General features: G+C 37.7%; 2 protein-coding genes across 3 annotated transcripts in view; one reads left to right on the top strand and one right to left on the bottom strand.

The window, feature by feature from the left end:
• Window positions 1–13,220, bottom strand: part of slc15a4 (solute carrier family 15 member 4) — a 60,443-nt gene extending 47,223 nt beyond the window's left edge. The window contains exons 1-5 of the mRNA XM_084390366.1: window positions 12,955–13,220; window positions 12,065–12,688; window positions 9,153–9,445; window positions 5,714–5,855; window positions 3,533–3,610 (exon numbers count right to left, since the gene is read on the bottom strand). Coding sequence (XP_084246492.1) covers window positions 3,533–3,610; window positions 5,714–5,855; window positions 9,153–9,445; window positions 12,065–12,637 — 1,086 coding nt within the window. The 5' untranslated portion in view covers window positions 12,638–12,688; window positions 12,955–13,220. The remainder of the gene's footprint in view (window positions 1–3,532; window positions 3,611–5,713; window positions 5,856–9,152; window positions 9,446–12,064; window positions 12,689–12,954) is intronic.
• A 3,160-nt stretch (window positions 13,221–16,380) lies between these two features.
• The window catches only part of glt1d1 (glycosyltransferase 1 domain containing 1), a 36,532-nt gene continuing 31,234 nt past the window's right edge, over window positions 16,381–21,678 (top strand). Inside the window, exons 1-4 of one of the 2 annotated variants that reach the window (XM_084388470.1) lie at window positions 16,381–16,621; window positions 17,082–17,236; window positions 18,038–18,143; window positions 20,996–21,047. In XM_084388470.1, coding sequence (XP_084244596.1) covers window positions 16,554–16,621; window positions 17,082–17,236; window positions 18,038–18,143; window positions 20,996–21,047 — 381 coding nt within the window. In that variant the 5' untranslated portion in view covers window positions 16,381–16,553. The remainder of the gene's footprint in view (window positions 16,622–17,081; window positions 17,237–18,037; window positions 18,144–20,995; window positions 21,048–21,678) is intronic. The other variant, XM_084388471.1, reaches the window with a different exon arrangement.

Here is a 21,678-nt window from a genome sequence, read left to right as displayed (position 1 = left end):
GCCTTGTTAAGACTGTGCACTGGATTCCCTTTAGGCTGCGCGGTCCACAGAGACAAATCTATGGCAGCACATGTTCATTTAGAAGGGGAAACCCTTGTGAGAACGAGCAACAGATGGGGATTTGCAAACTTGAGAATGCACTCCAGAGAAACACTATAGTACTCAGGACAGAATGAAATTACTTGATTCCTATTGAAACAGGAAGTTGGGGTAGGACCTACATTTTTGAGTCATCAATATTTTTGTTCTGTTTTCTTAGAACATTTCAGAGCGCATTATACCAGCACAGTTCAATACGGTTAGACAAACGAGCTGAGAATTTCGGGCAGAGAACGGTTTTTAGCCGTGCCGTGCCGAACCAAGCTCAAGTGGAAATATATCTGGAACTGTTCCTTCCGGCCCGACAGTGAAAAAGGGGCTAATTGACCTTTAACTGATAAAAGAACACTGAACTAACCCTTTTTATAACATAGCATATATACACTACCGTTCAAAAGTTTAGGTTTCTGAGAAACGCTGTTGACAGTGGACCGGCCCAAGCACCACAACACACTTGTAGCCAATCAGTAGTACACTCATGATGGGAGATTAGAGAGAGTGAGCAAGAGGGAAATTTGAAGAAAGATTGTAGAAAAGAGAGATGGCTGAGAGACATTACAAAAGAGAAAAGATCAGAGGAATATCACTGGAAGAAGAAGGGTTATGATCAGGCAAGAGCTTTAGGACCCCCGTTGAGTAACTTTGGTTTTGCCACGTTTTACAGAACAAAGATATGTTGTTGTTGAAATGTAACAGGACAGTTTTGAGTGTCATTGTTTGTCTGGAGCTGGTGTGACTAACAATGAACTCTTGCTTGGATATACTCTTGTGAACTGTGTGTTCAATTTTTGTTCTTCCTTGTCGCTCGTATGTCATCTTCGCTTCACTTTTTGCAAAGCCTTATTTTGCTTTGCTTCATCTATGATAAAGAGACATCCACTCTTGCATTGTGTGTTTGCGCATTTTGGGGGCGGAGCAATAAAGTGAGGGGTGTGTTTAGGTTGATTTCAAATATCAACAATGTTTCTCAAAAATAGCTTACTGTACCTTTAAATTGATAAAGTAGTAATATAAATTAATATAAAAGTGACAGTAAAGACATGTTACAAAAGATTTATATTTCAAAAATGCTGTTTTGAACTCTCTATTCGTCAAAGAATCCTTAAAAGACACTATTACGATTTCCACACTTCATAAAAAATAAAATGAGCTTTGCTATCACAAGAAAATAAATTAATATATATTGAAATAGTTCAAATCAGTTATTTTTAATTGTAATACAATTTCACAATATTACCGTATTTTCAATCAAATAAATGCAGCCTTATATATAACAGGCATATGCAACCACCTATAGCAACCTAATAAGGCCTAATAAACCTAAAGCAAACAGCAATTATATATTCTTCAAAAACAAGTTTAGTTATATATAGGCCTAGTTACATAAACTTTGTCCTACTGTATTTCACTTCAACACTTTTCTTCCTCCTGAACCAGACTGAAAGAGGAACACTTCTCCTTTGATTGATAATTCAGTGGCGAACAAAAAGCTTGAAGATGCTGGAATGTGTTTATTCACTGATCACAGAGGAAGTTGTAGCCTACAGATTCTGACCATCTGACTTGTTAAGACAAGGTCAGTCATCCAATATAAAGTACTTTTATAAAGATAGCACGTTAGATTGTTTTGTCAATGTTATGTTTTTAAAAGTTAGCAGAAAATGGCACAACCACCATTAAAGTCCTCTGGAAAATTATATTTAAAGAGCAAGAAGTGCTTTACAACCTTCTCTTCAATATGACCCTGTAGTCACATTCTCAAGCAATGTGTTATTTAACACAGCCAATTACGTCTTTTTCACTTCCCCATTGTCGTTTTGCACTTCCTCTGTCCTTCCCATGTGACTCTCAATCTAATTCTGGAAAACTCCATTTTAAACAGTGGTAAAATTGCACGTACACACACAAGTTGCTCATCCGGTTACATCTGCGTCTATGCATTTTCATGGTCATAGAGCAACATGTGACGACATTGTCATTGCTGATCAGAACGCCAGACAGTCGTGATTTTGGATCAGTCACAGTGAATCTATTTTGAGGGGATTTAATTCAAGGCAAAGGTTCTGACACACTTTCCTAGCAGAGCGTATACATGTACACCCACACGCACACGCACACTCACACAAAAACAAATACACAGCAACTTTAGATGAGAAAGTGGCTGCTGGGTGCTAATCTGCGATTAGTGAGGGTCATGGTTTTGAAGTTAATACCCTGGTTTTCAAAGGATTTCTCTAGCTCATGCGTGCCAGAGTCTCCAGAGAGTATCCTAAACAGCCTCTACTCTACAGCTAGACAAACATCCCAAGCACCTGGCATCACCACAGGCATCTAAAATTAAAACTGAAGAATAAAAACCAATCAAAGACACCGTATTCTACACGGTTGCATTTAATGTTTTTCCCTGAAGACCATTTATACTGTAACGTTACTCAAAGTCTCTTGCACCCAAACATTAAAAATTAAACTCTTGCAAACACCTAAGGTCCGTTCACACCAAGAATATTAACTATAAATGTAACTATATGCACTGCTGTTTTGTCATCTGCCTCTTTAAATGCTCGAGCTCTTTAAAGTCTTGTGGATTCTGATTGGCTTTATTGTTCATCGGCTGGAAAAAAAATTCATTCTGAAAGTGATGATATTGATTCTCTGTGCCATTATCATTAGTTGTTGTGTGGACTCTGTGATACTCTTTTATATTTAAAACTATTTTTAGAACTATATCTTAACTTCTTGTTTTATTACAAGCTCTGTTGCATTCTCTTTTAGCCAGCAGACTCTCCTCTGATTATTTTTTTTTTAATGGGTAATTGAGGTTCGAGACTTAGCTGCTCCATGTCAACCTTTCTTGCTTTCGCCATACACGTCAAAGAAGCCAGAGAAATTTTTATATATTACAACTTTAATATTTTGAAATGTAAATTATTCCTGTGGTGGCAAAGCTAAATATTTCAAATGAAAATCTTTTGCAACATTATAAATGTCTTTAGTCATTTTAGATCAATTTCATGTTTCCTTGCTAAAAAAACAAAAACAAATCTTACTGACCCAAGCGTTTGACCGTTAATGTGTATATATATATATTTTAAAATGATAAATATATACCTTTGTTTCGTTCATGAGTCTGGCTGTATACTATATCAATATTTCAAAGAGCAATGAAAATCCAGTTGACAAAGACATATTTCATTTATAGAAACATGTATCATTCATGGAAAAATCTGTGGCATTGAAAATGTTGCTTCCTAACAGCACAGCCGATGAGAAATATGGGAAAACTAATGAGCAAAGTGACCAGAGCACAGGCAAAAAAAAGGAGGCCAACTGCTTTAATAATTGAACCATTCATTAACAAAGCAATTATATTTTTCTTTCAGGCCAATTTGGAAGTGATCTGACATCATTGGCACTGAAATAGCTTTTCTCTTACCGGGTGGGAGTCTGTGGAGTTGGGATCGGCTCCAGGAATTGTCAGATGGAGACTCTGGAGATAATATGTGGTCTGCATCTGCAAGAGAAGACAGAAGCACACGTAAACATGCTGGCTGCACTTACATCTCATTCAGCGCTACAGAACAGCCTACAGTACTATGATCCATTTACTGTAGCACTTCAGGAGACACGGTTTCTGAATATTGCTATTGATTTAAACTTGAAATAGGGCAGAGGAAGAAAATAGCAAGTGGCAACATTTCAGCCCTTAAAAGCATTTTGGTGCTTCATTTGAACATTCTGCAATATCTGTTCATGCAGAAAGTCATTAAGCAATTTTTTCTAAAAGTTAGAGACATTGTCCTTTACTCAAACCTTAATTTAAGGCCCCGAGGACTAACAATGCTGGGTAACCTTTCTAACAGTTGGCAAGCGTCTCAGCAGACAAAACATATGGGATGACAGGGCCTCAAAAGATGACCTTTAGCCATAATTGGAGGAAGAAAATCTTGTTTTCACGTGAGATGGTCTACGACACAATGATTCTTATCCTGACAGACCCACCGCAATTTAAAGTTACAACAATAGCTGCATTCACAGCAGAAAATTATCCAATGCATCCTAAGAACGGTAAATTTTACGCTGTAAATGCATAGCGAAAGATTTTTTTTTTAATGTCACCACCATCTGATCTTTCGAGATTACTATTTGGAAAACCAGAGGTGACCAGACGTCCTGATAAAATTAGGACAGTGTCAAATTTATGAGCCATGTCCCACATGAGTTACAGTTGGGATGCTACTTGTCCTGATAATTAGTCTTAGCTATAGTTTAATTGATTAATTCGTAAGAAACCAGCAAAATCATGTGTAACCATCAGAAACCAGAGTGAATGGCCTATGTAGTTCTTTGACCTATTAATACAACATTAAGCACACAAAAATACAATAAATAAAAATGTTGCTTTCGCCTCAAAATATTGAGCAGTAAGTTAAAAACCTTCACATGTGCGTAATTGTGCAAATGGTAGAACAAAGAAATGCTCCATTTCAACAAGTAATTGTATTCCTAAAAACTCATCTCTGATCACCAAAATTACATATTTAGGCTAAACGTTTAAACTGAAAAAAATGTCTTCATGCCTTGAAATAGCTTGAATGTAACTCTACACCCTTGCCTCATTTAGTATACGTGGTTCTATGAATATGCAAAATAGCCCCGCCTCCACTCACTCACACCACACGTTGATGTGATTGGTTAAAAGGTAGTTTGTGATGTCAGATTTGCATATTATTTATCTTAAAGCATATTAAAAACATCACATAAACATATAAACAACATTAAAATCCTGATTTTCACCACAGGGGGGCTTTAAAATACCTTCATTTGTGTTTCAAAGATGAACGAAAGTCTTATGGGTTTGGAACGACATGAGGGCGAGTAAATGGTGACTTTTTTTTTTCTTCCATTTTTGGGTGATCTAACCTTTTAATGTCCATAAGATCAGACCTTTACAAGCATCGTCCGATAATCCAAATGTGCTCTGTGGCTGGAAATATCACTAAGGTGGTTGTAAAATGTAGAAATGAAAGAGACAGACCTTGAAAAAATTTAAACATGACAATGTTGACAAACTGATTTTAAACATCATCAAAAACACCCTTACGAGTGGTTTGACGCATAACCTCTGGGTTTTTTTTTGTTTTTTTTTTGTGGTAAGGTGACATTAATTCAGTAGTTACATGCCCCACACCAGCTGCTGGAGGGACGCTGCTTTAGTAGAGATGTCCCAGTCTTTATGGCTTGTCCTTTCAGCATTACCTTGAGCAAGACACATATAAAGTTCCTCAAGGAAGCACCTGTCTGCTCAAGGGCTTTATGCCCACACATCCCATAAAGGCTCCAAATGGCACAAACCCTTAATATAAGTCAGAGACAAAATCTCTGCTTATGAACATCAATCAACTATATTTGACACGCCAACGACACTGTTCATCTCCACTATGCATCTCTTTTTCCCTGAGACACCTTGAGACTTCAAGCTAATAAAATACCTGTGAAATTCCCTATTCACCTACAGTAAATTAAGGTTAAATATACATAGCCTGTATATTTCCCTCTTTTTTAAGGATCTATAACTGACAGACTGGGTTGAGAAACCCACTCATAAAAACTTTACCTGGAAATAGACCATCCAGTACGGAATGAGGGCCAGGAAAACAGGAAGTATTTTGACCAGCGCTTTCACTTCCTCCACCTTCTCCTCTGAAAATCGCCCACCGTATGTCACCTTAGCGCCATCCAGTAGAGTCGGCTTGGGCCTGGTGGAAGAACATAAGATTTACAGAAGAAAAAAGCAAAGATTTACAAACTTAAAAATAATGTCAGGGTTTTTTGAGAAACGACTGTTCTTTGATTTAGAGAGAGGGCACGGCACTTGACAGCAACTTATGCCACAGAGACACGATGAATAGCATCGCCACGTACGAGACAGACAGGAGAGGTGGATCAAAGAGGAAGATGACGGATAACATTACAGACTAATAGAGTCATCTAAACTGGAGTAGAGGTTCCCATGAAAAAGCAGCATACATTTACAATCTAACACACTTAAAACATTTTAAACAGTATGAGCTGTGTAAAGACTAATAGGCACATTCATTTTTAAATGTAAGAATAAATATTTACAATTTCTGAATATGCAACAACTGACAAATCCATCGTAATTCAACAAGAAATGGAGTATGCTACCCATTTGATCATTTCTGAAATCCTTGAAAAAAGGACATTGAACCTGAATAAAAGGTAGGGCAGGACTATTATTTATTAGGAATTGTTTTGATAAGTCTATTGGTGCCTTCAAGTGATTCTGGAATGATACAAATTTACAAAATGAGTGCATTTCTTTGAGCACTAACTGTGGATGAAAATTGATATTTGTCAAGTCAAGTCACCTTTATTTATATAGCTAGATTGTTTCAAAGCAGCTTTACAGTGATAACAGAGATTGTTTTGGCTTTACAGCAGCTCTAGAAAAAAGTTGTCCAGCTAAAGTTAGTTTTGATTGATTCACTTCCGTTGCAAAGTTCATTAGTTATTAACTTAGGGGCCGCTTACACGACACCTATGGCGTTATTTTTTAGTCAAATGTCATGAGCGTGTAAGACATGCTCACGAGCACATTATGTTATTTCACACGCGCAAAAATGAACCTTCAGCTGGCATGATAAAAGTACTCGCGCACAAATTCAACAACCGAGAGGTGTACAAGTAGCTGCGAGCGAGCGCCTGGCATACTCTCGTAGGTTAACTCTGCTTGTACAGTGGAATCCTGCTCGCGCGCAGCGGGCTTCTGCTCGCGGAGTGCTGTTTTGCTCACGCAGTGGATTTCTGCTCGCTCAGCTGATTTCTGCTCGCTCGAGTCTACATGACTTTTGACAATTTGGGGGCGGAAACCAAGGAGGGCACTGACCCTCTTATGATTGGTCACTTTCATCATGGAAAATCTTGGGAAATCCTAACCCCGCCCACCTTCTGACGCAGCGCGCGTCACTAAGCTCGCTCTGCTACTCCGGCTATCTATTTTAGACAACGAAATATGTGATAAAACACCATACTAACTCTTTTCGTTTTCATTTAAAGAAATCTTAAACATGATAGCCACACAAATGTGGTTCAGGCAACGCGTATTGATTATATTCACAGCACATTGCCTATTTATAAAAAAAAAATATATATATATATATATATATATATATATATATATATATATATAAAACACAAACCTGCCTCTTTTCGTTTTAAATATAATATAAAAACATTAAACATTTTAATATGGTCCAGGCAATATGTGCATTTGTACTAAACAACAGATTTTGCAGTAAACAACATTACAGTTTTTAAAATTTTTACAAACAATTATTACAATTTAAAATGACAAAACTCAACCCAGTCTCTTTTTGTTAAATTTCAGTTTTTATCAATATTAGCCATTATAAAAGTATCCACCTTTTTCTGCTCAGTCTAAACAATGCGCGCTGCCATGACGACGACTCCGGTTGCCTACTTCCGGTTCGTAGCTTGACCTGTACTAGCAGCGAGAGAATGAGTTCAAGCTGAAGCTCCTCATGTGCAGTTGTTGGTTGTTTTAACAATTCAAAGAAGATATTGATAAAAACTGAAATTTAACAAAAAGAGACTGGGTTGAGTTTTGTCATTTTAAATTGTAATAATTGTATGTAAAAATTTTAAAAACTGTAATGTTGTTTACTGCAAAATCTGTTGTTTAGTACAAATGCACATATTGCCTGGACCATATTAAAATGTTTAATGTTTTTATATTATATTTAAAACGAAAAGAGGCAGGTTTGTGTTTTATATATATATATATATATATATATATTTTTTTTTTTTTTTTATAAATAGGCAATGTGCTGTGAATATAATCAATACGCGTTGCCTGAACCACATTTGTGTGGCTATCATGTTTAAGATTTCTTTAAATGAAAACGAAAAGAGTTAGTATGGTGTTTTATCACATATTTCGTTGTCTAAAATAGATAGCCGGAGTAGCAGAGCGAGCTTAGTGACGCGCGCTGCGTCAGAAGGTGGGCGGGGTTAGGATTTCCCAAGATTTTCCATGATGAAAGTGACCAATCATAAGAGGGTCAGTGCCCTCCTTGGTTTCCGCCCCCAAATTGTCAAAAGTCATGTAGACTCGAGCGAGCAGAAATCAGCTGAGCGAGCAGAAATCCACTGCGTGAGCAAAACAGCACTCCGCGAGCAGAAGCCCGCTGCGCGAGCAGGATTCCACTGTACAAGCAGAGTTAACCTACGAGAGTATGCCAGGCGCTCGCTCGCAGCTACTTGTACACCTCTCGGTTGTTGAATTTGTGCGCGAGTACTTTTATCATGCCAGCTGAAGGTTCATTTTTGCGCGTGTGAAATAACATAATGTGCTCGTGAGCATGTCTTACACGCTCATGACATTTGACTAAAAAATAACGCCATAGACACCGTTCTAACAGAAAACCCTTAACGCGCTCCGGCCTGCCCATTTGCGCAACAACAGAGCCTGGTGGCTCGAGAACGCAAAACTTGGAATAGATTCCAAGGTGCAAAGCGTTGAAAATGTTTGGAAAACGTTATCATCTCCGTGTAAGCCCCAAAAACACGAATCCGTGAAAACACTGACGGCGTGCACATATTTTGTTCAGTCTATATAGGTATACGCGTTTTAATATATTTATGTGCGCAGGTGTGTATTCTTTCTTCACAAATTGACTTCACCAAATTACTTGTCTGGCCTTAAAAATTCATAACAATTTTTTGCCGCTTCCGCGTATCCATGTGAACTGGAATCATTTTGACAACGGTAAAGGTCATCATTACGTTTTTAAATGTGAAATGTTCACTGCACACTTTGCTTATTTATTTGGAGCGACAGGTTTAAATACATAGATTAAGCATCATTTGCAACTAGTGTGCATCCTTGATCCTCTACATTTGGCTGCACTAGTGTTAAAACAACTCATGTTCACAATAAAACGAGTAGTGTGTATTAAGAAAGTTGATTTCATGTGAACTGCCCTATTCACAAAAGTAAGCCTAGCCCTCACCTGAGCAGACTGGGTTCCTTTGGCCCGCGTCCACAGAAAGCCGAGGCCAAGATCCGAAACATGTCGCTGAAGGCGCTGCCGTCTGCAGGCTTGGTTATGAAAACCGCCCTGCCCAGAACAAAGACGACGAGGGACACCCCAAGGCACACGGCAGGGATGATGTAGCCAATAGAGAAGCTGATGTTCTGCTGAATATAGGCTACTCCACCCAGTGAGAAGATCGCTCCCAGATTAATGCACCAGTAGAACCAGTTAAAGAACCGCCGTGTTGCCTCCGGACCTCGATCCTTCACCTGTAACATCAAAAATGCATATTCAATTCACTTTCATTTAACTGTTTTATTAATTTTAAGCTCAAAGGAAAAAGTGAGAAACTTACAATCAAATCACTTTTAAATCCATATAACTAATTCTATATCCAGTTCAGTGTCAAACAAGGGCAACAATAACATTAACATAATGTCCAGCTGGAAAAAAACATTTCTTTTTTTGACTTGCTTGTGGATACTAAAGTTGCACCGTCAATAACCGTATCAACAATCAGTTTGCATTCTTCATTTAGCCTAATTCAATACTTTTTTGCAGTTTACTAAATGCATTTATACACTTGGGTGAATTTTCTGCACATGTGCATGCAACGCTTTTCTGAAGAGATGTCTGCTCACAAAAAGCTAAAAATACATGCAGCTGTAGCCATACAATCAGAGACACAATCAATATAGTGTACGAATTTTCAATTTATTGCCCCACTTCCTCAACGTTTAAATGAGATCTATGACCCAATGACACCCAGATGGTACAACCTGCAGTTAATCTCTTTATTGAATCTAAAAATCACATGACGATCATATGACGAGAGTCAACAAACATCTTCAACACTGGCCTAATCCAAGTCATCCCCATTTAAAGACTTGTATCGCAAAATAAGCCTTGGGATTTTTGATAACAACTTTGGTTGACAAAAAAAGCTTTTCAAATAATCCAATACAAAAGGTTACGCAGATAAATAAGCCAACGAAGACAGATGTCAGTTTTACTTCCCAAATTTTTTGTTTCATTTTGCATGTAATGTCTAGTTTGATAGGAGCAGTCTTACTCACTATCATATAGTTTCTAATGAATCATTTAGTCACTAAGCAGAAGATTTCCTTATAGTTCACTTATGTCAGGGATATCCCCCTTCCCACTACAAGGCATCACAAGCCTCAGTAGCATGAAAACAAGGATTATTTTATTGTACAAATGTTTTTGCATTGTAAGAAATGTTTTTACTTGGTGTGAAACGATCTCCACATATCACTAAAAGTCTTCAGCTCTTCCTCATCACTATAATAATGAAGCTTTCATATACAAATTTAGTTTTAAACGAATCTGAGAAACAGACCTTGGTAGTAACCATAGAAGCCACTTCAACAAAAAGCATTATTTCGATCTTGTGGGCTGCAAAATGGCTTGTGTCACAAGGCAAAATCTGACTCAAAGTACCTCAGAAATGTGTGGTGTTCGCCTTGTCATTTTTAATAAGTGAAGTGAAAGTGCCCAAAGGTATGTCCAAATTTAAGGAAGTCTTACAAAATGTAGGCAAAAAAATACATTGACAGTGGAAAACAGAAACATTGTAAACAGCAACCGAGATTATGAAGCAACCGATTATGTTGAAATCTGAAATTTCCCACTTTGCTACTTTTTGGAAATTTTGAATAGTATAGCTGTATAGCCTGTATAGCCTTCTACTGTGGAACACAATAATGTGAATTTTATGTTGAAAGTGAACGAAGACTAGGAATGGGACTCCAAAAAGCTTAAATGTGTCAAATATTATTTACACCTTAAATGAGTCAAATAATATAATGTGTCCATGTGACTTGTGCACCATATTCTGCCTCAGCGACGTCCGATTTGAGAACAAATCGTTCATTTGATCTTTTCACAAATTCACTGATCCCATTCACAGTAACGGTTTGAATTAAATCAAATGGACCCATTCTCCATTTCAGCTTTACAGCCTCCACTTGCAAAGGAGATTATACAATTATAAGTACATTTTCTTTGCACAAAGCTAGCATATGACCTCAGAAGACTTGGAATATGGTGTACGAGTTATATGGATGATTTTTATGATATTTTTGCATCCCTTTTGAATTTTAAAATGATCAATCTCCAACGTAACTGGACATGAGCAACCAGCACATTATTCAAAACGTCTCCTTTTGTGCGCCAAAAACAAAAAAAGCAAGAAAAACTATTCAAAACAAACTCTCTACACTAGTAGTGAGTTTTTCTATCCATAGACAGAACCAGCCAGGGTTAACCTGAAGCATCTGAAAGAATGTTATTGAACAAACACCAGCAACCATGTCAAAGGTCTTAATATCATTCAGAGTTTCATAAAAGCCAGACACAGCAGAAAATATTGCTCTGAGAATCAATCCGAGGTTGCGCCCCTGAGATTTGAACCTACTCAAAGTTTAGACAACTCTCCAGTTGTAGTGAAGTCTGTTCATTACCTCAAGGGTTTTCAATCTTTTAGATGCCACAGCCCCCCAAAATATGATCATTCTGTGCCTAAATTTTAAGCTATATATTATTTGTATGTATAAAGACCAAATTTATACTGTGAATTATAAATATATGTAAATTTTACTATACAAATATTTTCTATTGTTGCATTATTACTTTTTTCTAATCACTAATTGTGCTTTACTGTACTGTTAGGTGCATTATTTATTTATAAATCATTTGAAATCAATTTATTTACTTTAATATGTTTTTAATTTTATGCACATTATTTATTTAGTTAGAAACTATATTATTAATTATTATTTTAGCACTGTTTTTCTCTAAACTTTTCCACAAAGCCCCTGGAACCCCCTGGGCGTTCCCAGAACTCATTCTGAAAACACTTGCATTACCTGATCTGCCCCAAATGGAGTGATGTTTGACTTCACAGCTCCCACCCCAATGGCCACCAGCACCAGACCACTGAAGATCGCAGGCCTGCAGTACGACATCCGATTGACGCAGGTCACATTGGCAGGCACGGTCCCATTTTCAGGAAAACATTCTGCAGGCTGCACTGGGAACGCCATCTCTTCTCCACACAGATGATTCCTGGTGTTGTCGCTGGCCACAAAGGGGAAAAGCAGCATCCCTAACAGATACAGGACTAAACTTAAGGCTATGGTTAAGAACTTGCCAAGGAACGCATCCGCCAGCCAGCCACCAAAGGGCGATATCAAATAAGTGACTCCCATGAAGATCAAGGGGGCCTGGCTGGCCAAAGTGCCCTCCCAATAGAATGGGCTGCTGTTTAGGAAGAGCACCAGGTTTGAGGTGATGCCATAGAAAGCCATTCTCTCTAAAGACTCTGCCAGAAGTATGGCAGCACATGCCAGTCTCCTGCCATTGAACACTGACTCTGATCTGGCTGAAGCCACAGAGTTGTCCAAAAGAGGAGTGCTCTCGTTTACATCTCTGCCAGCCATGGCCTGATATGACTGTTTCTCAAGAGGTGGTCAGCTGACCAAAATCCAAACCTAAAGGACACAAACAACAACAAAAGGATAACCATTATTTTAACAGCACGTGATACCAAAAAACATGACACATGACGCAATAATGGAGATTCGGGAAATAAATCACAACAGGGTCCTTATAAAATACTAGCTCATTCTTGCACTTATTGACTTAATTGAATATTTCAACCCAACATAAAACAACAATAAAAAGCCGTTGACATGCTGTCAACAACTTCTATATTTTACTCAGTAAACAGGCTAACAACATATTTCCGTAAACATACCGTTCTTGTACACTCAGCACTTCTCCACATGTGGCAGTTCAGCCTGCGACGTGTTTACTGATGTCCTCGAAATACATTTTAATAAAAATATTATGTTAAAATTCCTAAAAGTCTGTCGATATGAAGTTTAGCTATCGGCTCTGAGAGTAAACAGCCAGTCACAATACTACCGCGTGACACCCGGTTAACTCATAAACGTCAAAGTGACGCGCCCACAGTGCAAATATCAGATCTTCATATCATCTGGATGTGTTTATCGTGTGTCCTGTGAGGAGTATCAGGTTGATCGTTTTGTATACAACGCATTGAGGCAAGCGTTAATCAACTAGCAGGACAACCAACGGCCATTGCTGATTGGATAAAGGGGAAAGAAAGGTTTTTCTTCTATTGGCTAGTATTGCAGCCAATCAATTCTGCACATAATCTTCCTGGCTGGTGCCTTGCCTGTCATGCACAATTTATGTTTCGTTTATGGTTATTCACAGCCTTGTGTGTGTTTTTGTTGAAATAGTTTGTGCATACGCCACTGAGAAAAAAAAACAAAAAAAAACATATTGACCCCATTAGTATGATTTTTTCTTAAAATCTCTTTGCTTATTATTTTGGAATGTTTTATAACTTATACATAATTTTATGCATATTTGTACACTATACATATAATTGTATTTACTCCTAAGTCATGGCAATATGAACATTTAAATTAGATTCATTATTTATTTATTAACTATTTATTATAAGTGTTTTGTTTATTGATTTCAACACCCTTTTGTGATTTGTGGGTTATAGTGTTATAGAATTAATTTGTGCATACACCTCTTAAAACCAATAATGTTGTATATAATTGTTGGGCATCAATATTTATTATGAATTTACACCCTCCCATTATTATTACAGTAGTTTCTTACATTGTCTGTTACTGTCATAATACTTCTAAAAAATAATAATATGCATTTGAAATGTAGCTCTGTAGTTTCTTAGTAAATGTTTCCTTTATTAGTCATTAATTAAGGTTATGATTTCCTTGCTCATTTTGCATTATTCTCATGAACAGTGAACTGCTGAACTCATAAATTAACTTGATCAAAAGTAAAAAAGTATTTGAGTACCAAATGTAGACTGACAGATCACACGGACACCATCCCTCAGAGCAGAATTAGAACTGCTCGGCTTCATGTAGCTGACAGACTTTTAAGGATCAAGCAAGAGGTGAATAAAACTTTGCCAACTTTAGCCTTCTTTCCTCATTCAGACCCATTAAAATGTATGAAATTCATGAACTCAATTTCAAACGGTCTATACTATAAGGAAGTGCCAGTGGCAATTTGCTGTGGCTTGATAACACTATATGAAAGTCAGCATGTCCCTCAGTCACAGCTCCTCTCTCCCATGAGAATTGACTAAAATACTATAAAACATACGTGTTTGTAGTTGATTCTCTCTTTTTTATTGAGAGAATTTTAAAATATTAGAATGATTTCTGAAGATCATGTGTGCAACATTCTAGGTCCGACTAAGATCATCAAGATGCAAAAAGATTCAAAAACAATAGTATTTATTAAGTAAAAAAAAACTCCAATCCAAACTCCAAGAAGGCAAAGTAACAGAGTGTAACATACGACAATACCAGGCAAAGAAACAGAGGGAAACAAGGAACTTAAATACACAATGATCGATGATTAACTCAAAGACTAACAGGTGTGATTGTTAAATGAGTGTCTATGGCAACTAATGACCAAAACAAAGGCAAAACATGACAGACCTCCCCCTTTCCGGAAGGTGACTCCTGGCACAGTAAATGATACATGTTCATATAGAGTTCAGGTCCAGGAGAGTGGAGGAGCAGAGGATCTCCATGGTGGAGCAGAAGACCACCACAGTAGGACTGACGACCCCCATGGAGGACCAGAAGACCACCACAGCAGAGCAGACGTGAAGATCCCCTGAAGATCCCCACGATACAACTGATGGTGGGAGGAGCCAGGGCAGAGTTAGCGGTCCGACAGCTAACGGTGGAGCCCGGAGATCTGGAGACCCAGGCGTAGCAGAGGAGATGCAAGACCAGACGACACTGTAGGTTCAAAAGGCCAGGGCGGAACCGCGGTGACAAGAAGCTGAGGTGGACCAAGGGCACCGGTGGACTGGGGCGGAGCCGGTGCGACCAAGCTGGTCGGAGCCGCAGCTGATGTCCCGGAAGTCCATGGCGCAGGCAGAGTGATGTCTGACCAAGGTAGGGTCGGAAGGATGAGGGAGCCTGGTGGAGCTGCAAGGACAACAGTCCTTAGTGGAGCTGAGGGGGGTGAGGAGCCAAGGAGGAGCTGACTGGTCGATGGGCCGAGGTGGAGTTAAGGGCTTGGCGTCCAGAGGTGAAGCCAAGGAATCCACTCGGCAAGGCAGCGCTGGTGACCGGAAGATCTGCGACAGAAGGAGACGAGGGACCAAAGGGAGCCAGCGGAGGCAGGACCAAAGGGAATGAGGGCTTTGTGGGCTTTGTGTCTGCAATGGCCGTGAGCGATGTCATTATGGCATACGTGCACTGTAGACACCTGAGGATGACTTCTCTCCAGGTTCCTCAGGTCAAGTTGGGTAGGTCAAGTGGGCTGTAAAGGTTCGCTCCAATCCAATATAGTGATTGGGCGAACTGGCAGAAATGAAGTGAATAGTCCAATATTGAGAGCCCTTCACGGGCTAGTGAGATTGAAGATATGTAGAGATTCCAACAAATTCAATGACAGAATAAGCACAATATTTATTAAACTGAGAGAGAGAGAGAGAACACTAAACATTTACCAAATGTTAAAGGAAGACAATTAACTTAGGAAAACTAAGGGCTTAAATACATAGAGGAAGCTTCATTAACGAAACAGGGAACTGCTGAGGGATAATCCCATGACTAATAATTAATAATTAACTAGAACACAGGCAAAAACAGTGACAAAAATACAATAAACAGAACAAGACACTGAAATTAAACATGAAGTGACTGTGACAATTACTGTTTTAACTGTAATTTTGATCAAATAAATGCAGCCTTTTTGACTTCTTTCAATAAAAGATTAATATCTATCTATCTATCTATCTATCTATCTATCTATCTATCTATCTATCTATCTATCTATCTATCTATCTATCTATCTATCTATCTATCTAATACTATTATTATTACTTATTGATATTCTCAATTGTATCATCAGTTATGATACAATGTTCCTAAATAATTTGTCAGTTTTATACTATTTCAGGGAAAGGAAGTTTTTACAGAAAAATCCACACAGATGGTGATTATAGTCTTTTTTTTTTTTTTTTTTTTATTTAGAGTACACTCGAAATTATTATTATACTAATATATATTTTTTATATGATTTGGTGCCACATTTCATCTTTTTAACGTTGCGCCCACTATAGTTCCGTGTTTCCGGAGGGTCTTCATTTGAAACGGACCAGTTCTAAAATAAACTCCACGCGTCGGTTAGGTAGGCTGGTCTCTGACGTGACAGCATGAGATTAATAGAGTCAGGTCAAGAGAGTAAACCATTGTCCGTCTGGTGGCAGGCGCTCTTGCTTTATTTATTAGCGTCAGCATTTTATCGCCACACGCTGAAATGCGCCTGCTCTTCCTAGCCTGCTTAAGTCCTAAAACAGGGAACTGTACCACTGCCGAAAGAATAAGGTACAGTAACATGTTTGGTTAGCGAAACCAGGAAGTAACGTTGTCACAATCCTCCATTGATCATCACCTCTCACAGCACAGCTTATTCGAGTAGTATTGATCCTGTAAGGCGATCATTTTTCAAGTGAAGCGAGTTTTCAACCTGCAATTCGATACATCACAATGTCACGTATTGCCCTGCATAGTGCACACAACGTTATACCATTGTGAAGCTATAATCTGTTGGCGCTGTATAAGTAGGTTACCATGTTTTTTTGGGGGAATGTACTGTACAATGGTAATATCATGGTATTATTTAAAATACCAGGCAAATTCCATAACCATCACTGTACCATGATACCAAGAACAGTTCAGAGCTACTTTATTACAGAAAATGAGATGCTGATATATAGTGTGTGATATATAGTGAATAAGTGTGTGTGTGTGTGTGTGTGTGTGTGTGTGTGTGTTTGGGTTGCAGGAATCACATCGTGGCTGCAGGACACACTTGTGTACTGTGTGATACAAGAGAGTTTAGTTCTGCCTCTGATGTATCATCCTTGATGACGCAAGAGCCGCAGATCGAGGCTGCGCTGGCCATTCATCTTTTCAAAGGAGGCAGGCTTCTTTTAGGTGGCAAGTCCCTCGGCCTCTTAAAATATACACACACATGTTGGTTTCACTATACTAGTGAGAACAGCTCATATGCAATTGATTTTATGTGGAGTTTGTGTACCACATAGTCTAAGCTGCTCACACACATACAGTACTGTACACACATCTGTCTCGTCTCATTAGTGTTACTATCCACATCTGTCACACAATTTATGACTTTACTAGTGACAGAAACATTAGAAATGCCCACTTGCACATTAAACATTACGTTTTAGAGTAGGATTTTGTTTAGGGAAATTTTTTTATGGGATTAATTAATATTTGATATTCATTGCTCATGCCAATTTCTGCCACTATATATATATATATATATATATATATATATATATATATATATATATTAGTTTTCAGCTATAAATGTAACATGGTATTACCATCTGATACCACACCACAGTCACAGTGTTTTTTATGGCCAGTATGATGGCACTCAATATTACCTAATTCCATGATCAATTTATGGCATTCATTTTAAAAAACTGTAAAATGTTGACTGCATTATTGTGCATCCTTACTCACAGAAGGCCTTGTTCAGATTGAAGGCTACTTCTCCCTCACCTCTCTAAGATATAGCCAGTTTTTTTTAGTCACTGCCCGAAGTGTCCACTCTGTGGATGACGACTTTCCCCTCTGGCAAGATAAACACACTGTTTCATGCCTCAAGGACTTTCCTCGCTCTAAGGATTTAAAAGTTGAACTTCAGAGGAGGTGAATAAGTAAAATAAGGGATTTACATCTTTGTTGTGAATTTCCATTTCTCTGCAGATGCTGGAGTGCCGTTTGGAGTGGTCTTCGGGGGGACGGATGTCAACGAGGACGTAAAGGATGAGCACAAGCGAGCTGTGATGGAGGAAGTTTTGCACAAGGCCAGGTCAAATTTACTCAGTCTCTAATGAAAGCTGCCGCTTATCCTGCTTCCCTGCTCTAGTCAGCTATAGTTAATGGAATAGTTTGATAAAAAAAAAAATATTCTGTCATCATTTATGACCCATTCTAAACCTGTACGACTCTGTGGAACTCAAAGAAGAGATTTTAAAGAATGTACTGGCTGTTATTTTCCATGGAATTTAAACAAAAACTATATCTGTTTCTTTCTCACATAAAAATTCATATGGCTTCAGGAGACTATAATGCACAAGTCATATGGCCCAATTACAGTATTATACTTTAATTGTGCTTTTGCATATTTTTTTTTAAGACTTGAAATCTCCAGTACATTCTTCAAAAAAAACGTTTTATCAACAACAAAAGAAGGTCGTACAGGTTTGGAGCAAGGGGTGAGTAAATTATTTTTAATTGTAGGTGAACTTTATAAAAAGAGGATTATATAAGATTTCTAGTGTAATGTTTATCTCTGCATTTGAGATTAGTTTTAGTCTTCTAATCTGCAATGGACATATTATATATTATTACAATGGACTATTATAGTCACCGGCCATTGGCAGGTGTGGCAAAAAAAATTGTTTTAGGCCCATATATATATATATATATATGGGCCTAAAACAATTTTTTTTGCCACACCTGCCAATGGCCGGTGACTTAAAGGTGCATTGTGTAATATTTAGGAGGATCTGTAGACAGAAATGCAATATAATATACATAACTATGTTTTCAGTGGTGTATAAAGGCCTTACTTAATGAACCGTTATGTTTTTATTACCTTAGAATGAGCCATTTCTATCTACATACACCGCGGGTCCCTTACATTGAAATGCGCAAGTTTGCGCCAAGATGTTTCTACGGTGGTCCTAAACGGACAAACGTGTTTCGTCACTATGTTGTTGTTCATGCAAAGAAGCTAGCTAAAGTTAGCGAATAAAACACTGACATAATGATGAACAAGTAACAATAATAATCGCAATAACATATCATTTTACTGAATAATAAAGTAAACATAATTTCTTAATTTATCTTTGTAAAGAAACCTCATTGCTTAACTGGCTACTCTCTGCTGTCTCAGATGACGACATTTCCTGTCGGCCACCGTAACTTTTGATGGTTGTAATTTGTAACCTCACCACTAGATGCCGCTAAAAATCACACACTGCACCTTTAAGAAAATGTGCCGGCCATAAATATGTTTTACCGCCCAAGAAACTGTTGTTGCAAAAACAGGCAGTAATGACACCAAAATTGTATATACCAGTGAAAATACCACAGATAAAACTACTAACCTAACAAATATGTTAAACATTATTAAAGACAAGTTAACAGGCAGTAATAAAATAAGAACTAATAATCAAATTACAAGCAAAAAATACAATATAACAAACAATTATTTTTGTCAATTTGTACACTGCTGTTCAAAAGTTTGGGGTCTTTAAGATTTTTAAAAATATTTTTGAAAGAAGTTTTTTATGCTCACCATAAAAACGGTAATATCTAAACTTTTTTCTTCTTTTTTTTACCACAATAAAAAAAAAAATCCTCCAGAATTCTTTGATAAATAGATGGTACAAAAGAACAACATTTATTTTAAATGAATCTTTTGTAACATTATATAGATTATTGTCTTTACTGTCACTTTTGATGAATTGATTGCATCCTTGCTGAAATGTTCATTTCTAAAAAAAAAAAACTACTGACATTAAACTTTTGAATGGTATAGTCTCTCTCCTTTTAATGCTTTCTCTTTTTATCCTCCATTGGGCCTTTGGCCTAAAAGGTTAATAGGATCAGGTATCATTATGTGGCATTTCTTCTCCTTTTTTGATCAATAATACATCTGTACCTGAAGCCTGCCAGCTATGGTTTCAATTCATTAGCCAGGTGTTAAAGATTCTTGTGGTCTTTTTGATTAGTACAGACAGATTCACACCCTTTTGACAGTCTTAAGGGAATAATTGTCACTAGGGAGAATAAGAGCCTTTCCACTTCAAACACATCTGTCAGAGAAGACCCCCTGCTGCCGCCGTTACTGCCTAACTTTCACATCTCCTGAAAGAGAGGGATGATGAAGAGGAGATGTAGGGAAACCCATGGGCTTTAGTTGCAGTCATTTGGAAAAATAACACAACACTATGTCTGCTTTTTCTTTATTCCACCCACAAGTATCAAAAGAGGACCTTATGTCTTATGTATGTGTGTGTGTTTGCGTTTGTCTTGAGTTTGAATAAACAAGCTTTAGGATGAGGCTTGACAGCATGACAGAGGCACAGTCCAAACTTTGACTTTTTTACTTTCTTAAAAAATACAAATACAGGGAGCTTCAAAAGTCCAAGACCACGTTGAAAATCTGGGATATAAAATTTTATTTTAAATGGGAAATAAACAAAAAAAGAGTTTTGAGAAATGTAAAACAAAAATGTAATACATTGTCTTTTTCTTGGTCACTTAAAAAAAAAGAAGTATTTCCTGAAATGCAGATCTTTATCTTTTCATAATTTTTTTTATGCGAACAATATGTTATGATAAAAATAGTTAATAGTTATGATAAAGTTTCAGTTTTAAAAAATCTTCCTCTTCATCATCCTAACTTTAAGCGTTACTCAGGGATTGCATTGATGTACTTTTATTTGCGTGGCTTGACTGATTTGATTTACAGATTTTTGGCGAGCGCTGACAGCTTTGATGTGTGGGAAAGTGTGGAATTGCAGAGAAATGAAAGCGGTTGAGTGCAGTCGCTGGGGTGTACCTCACTATCTCAACCCTGTGCAGACTTTTCATGTTTCTTTACACGTTAAACATGTCAACTCACTTGCTTCATCTCTCTCTCACATGCAGGTTTGCTGTGGCGTTCACTGATGCATTGAAAGAACAGGCTCAGGTGCTCCTGGTAAGAAATGTTGAGTTTACAGCTCCAGGTTTATAACACTGCTGTCTTTGCAAGTGTCAGGAACCCTTTCCTTTTATTTTATATGAACTGCAGCGTTGAGTGCAGTGAACAAGAGCTTAAACACTTGCTTAAAGTTAATGTGAAATCATAATTGATAGTATTTCATTTTTAATGCACAATATGGAATGTCCTGGGGCCAGATTTACTAAACGGTAAATTAGCAAGAGAGCGCAATTCCAAAAAAATCTACTGACGATACGCAAATTAAAGGGGTGGAGTATGATTTCACTTTTTTAACTTTAGTTAGTGTGTAATGTTGCTTTTTGAGCATAAACAACATCTGCAAAGTTACATTGCCCAAAGTTCAAAGCAAAGGGAGATTTTTGCTTTTAAAGAAATCGTTTTTTTAAGGACTACAACAAACGGCTGGTAGGGACTACACAACATTCCTCCAGGGTTAGTGACATCACCAACCCTAAAATTTACATAAACCCCGCCCCCGGGAACACGCAGTCCATGTTGAGAAGAGGAAGAGTTTTTGTAGTCAAGCACATTTGTGAGTCGAGTATAAGCGGAAGAATGTTATCATTGCAAAGTGGTCAGGCTAATGTCTTGTGTTTATTCCACAATA

Source organism: Rutilus rutilus, assembly GCF_951802725.1.
Source record: "Rutilus rutilus genome assembly, chromosome: 19".
In the NCBI taxonomy this organism is placed as follows: Eukaryota; Metazoa; Chordata; class Actinopteri; order Cypriniformes; family Leuciscidae; genus Rutilus; species Rutilus rutilus.
The sequence above is the reverse complement of the archived record's forward strand: the minus strand, read 5'-3'. Positions and strand labels throughout refer to the sequence as shown.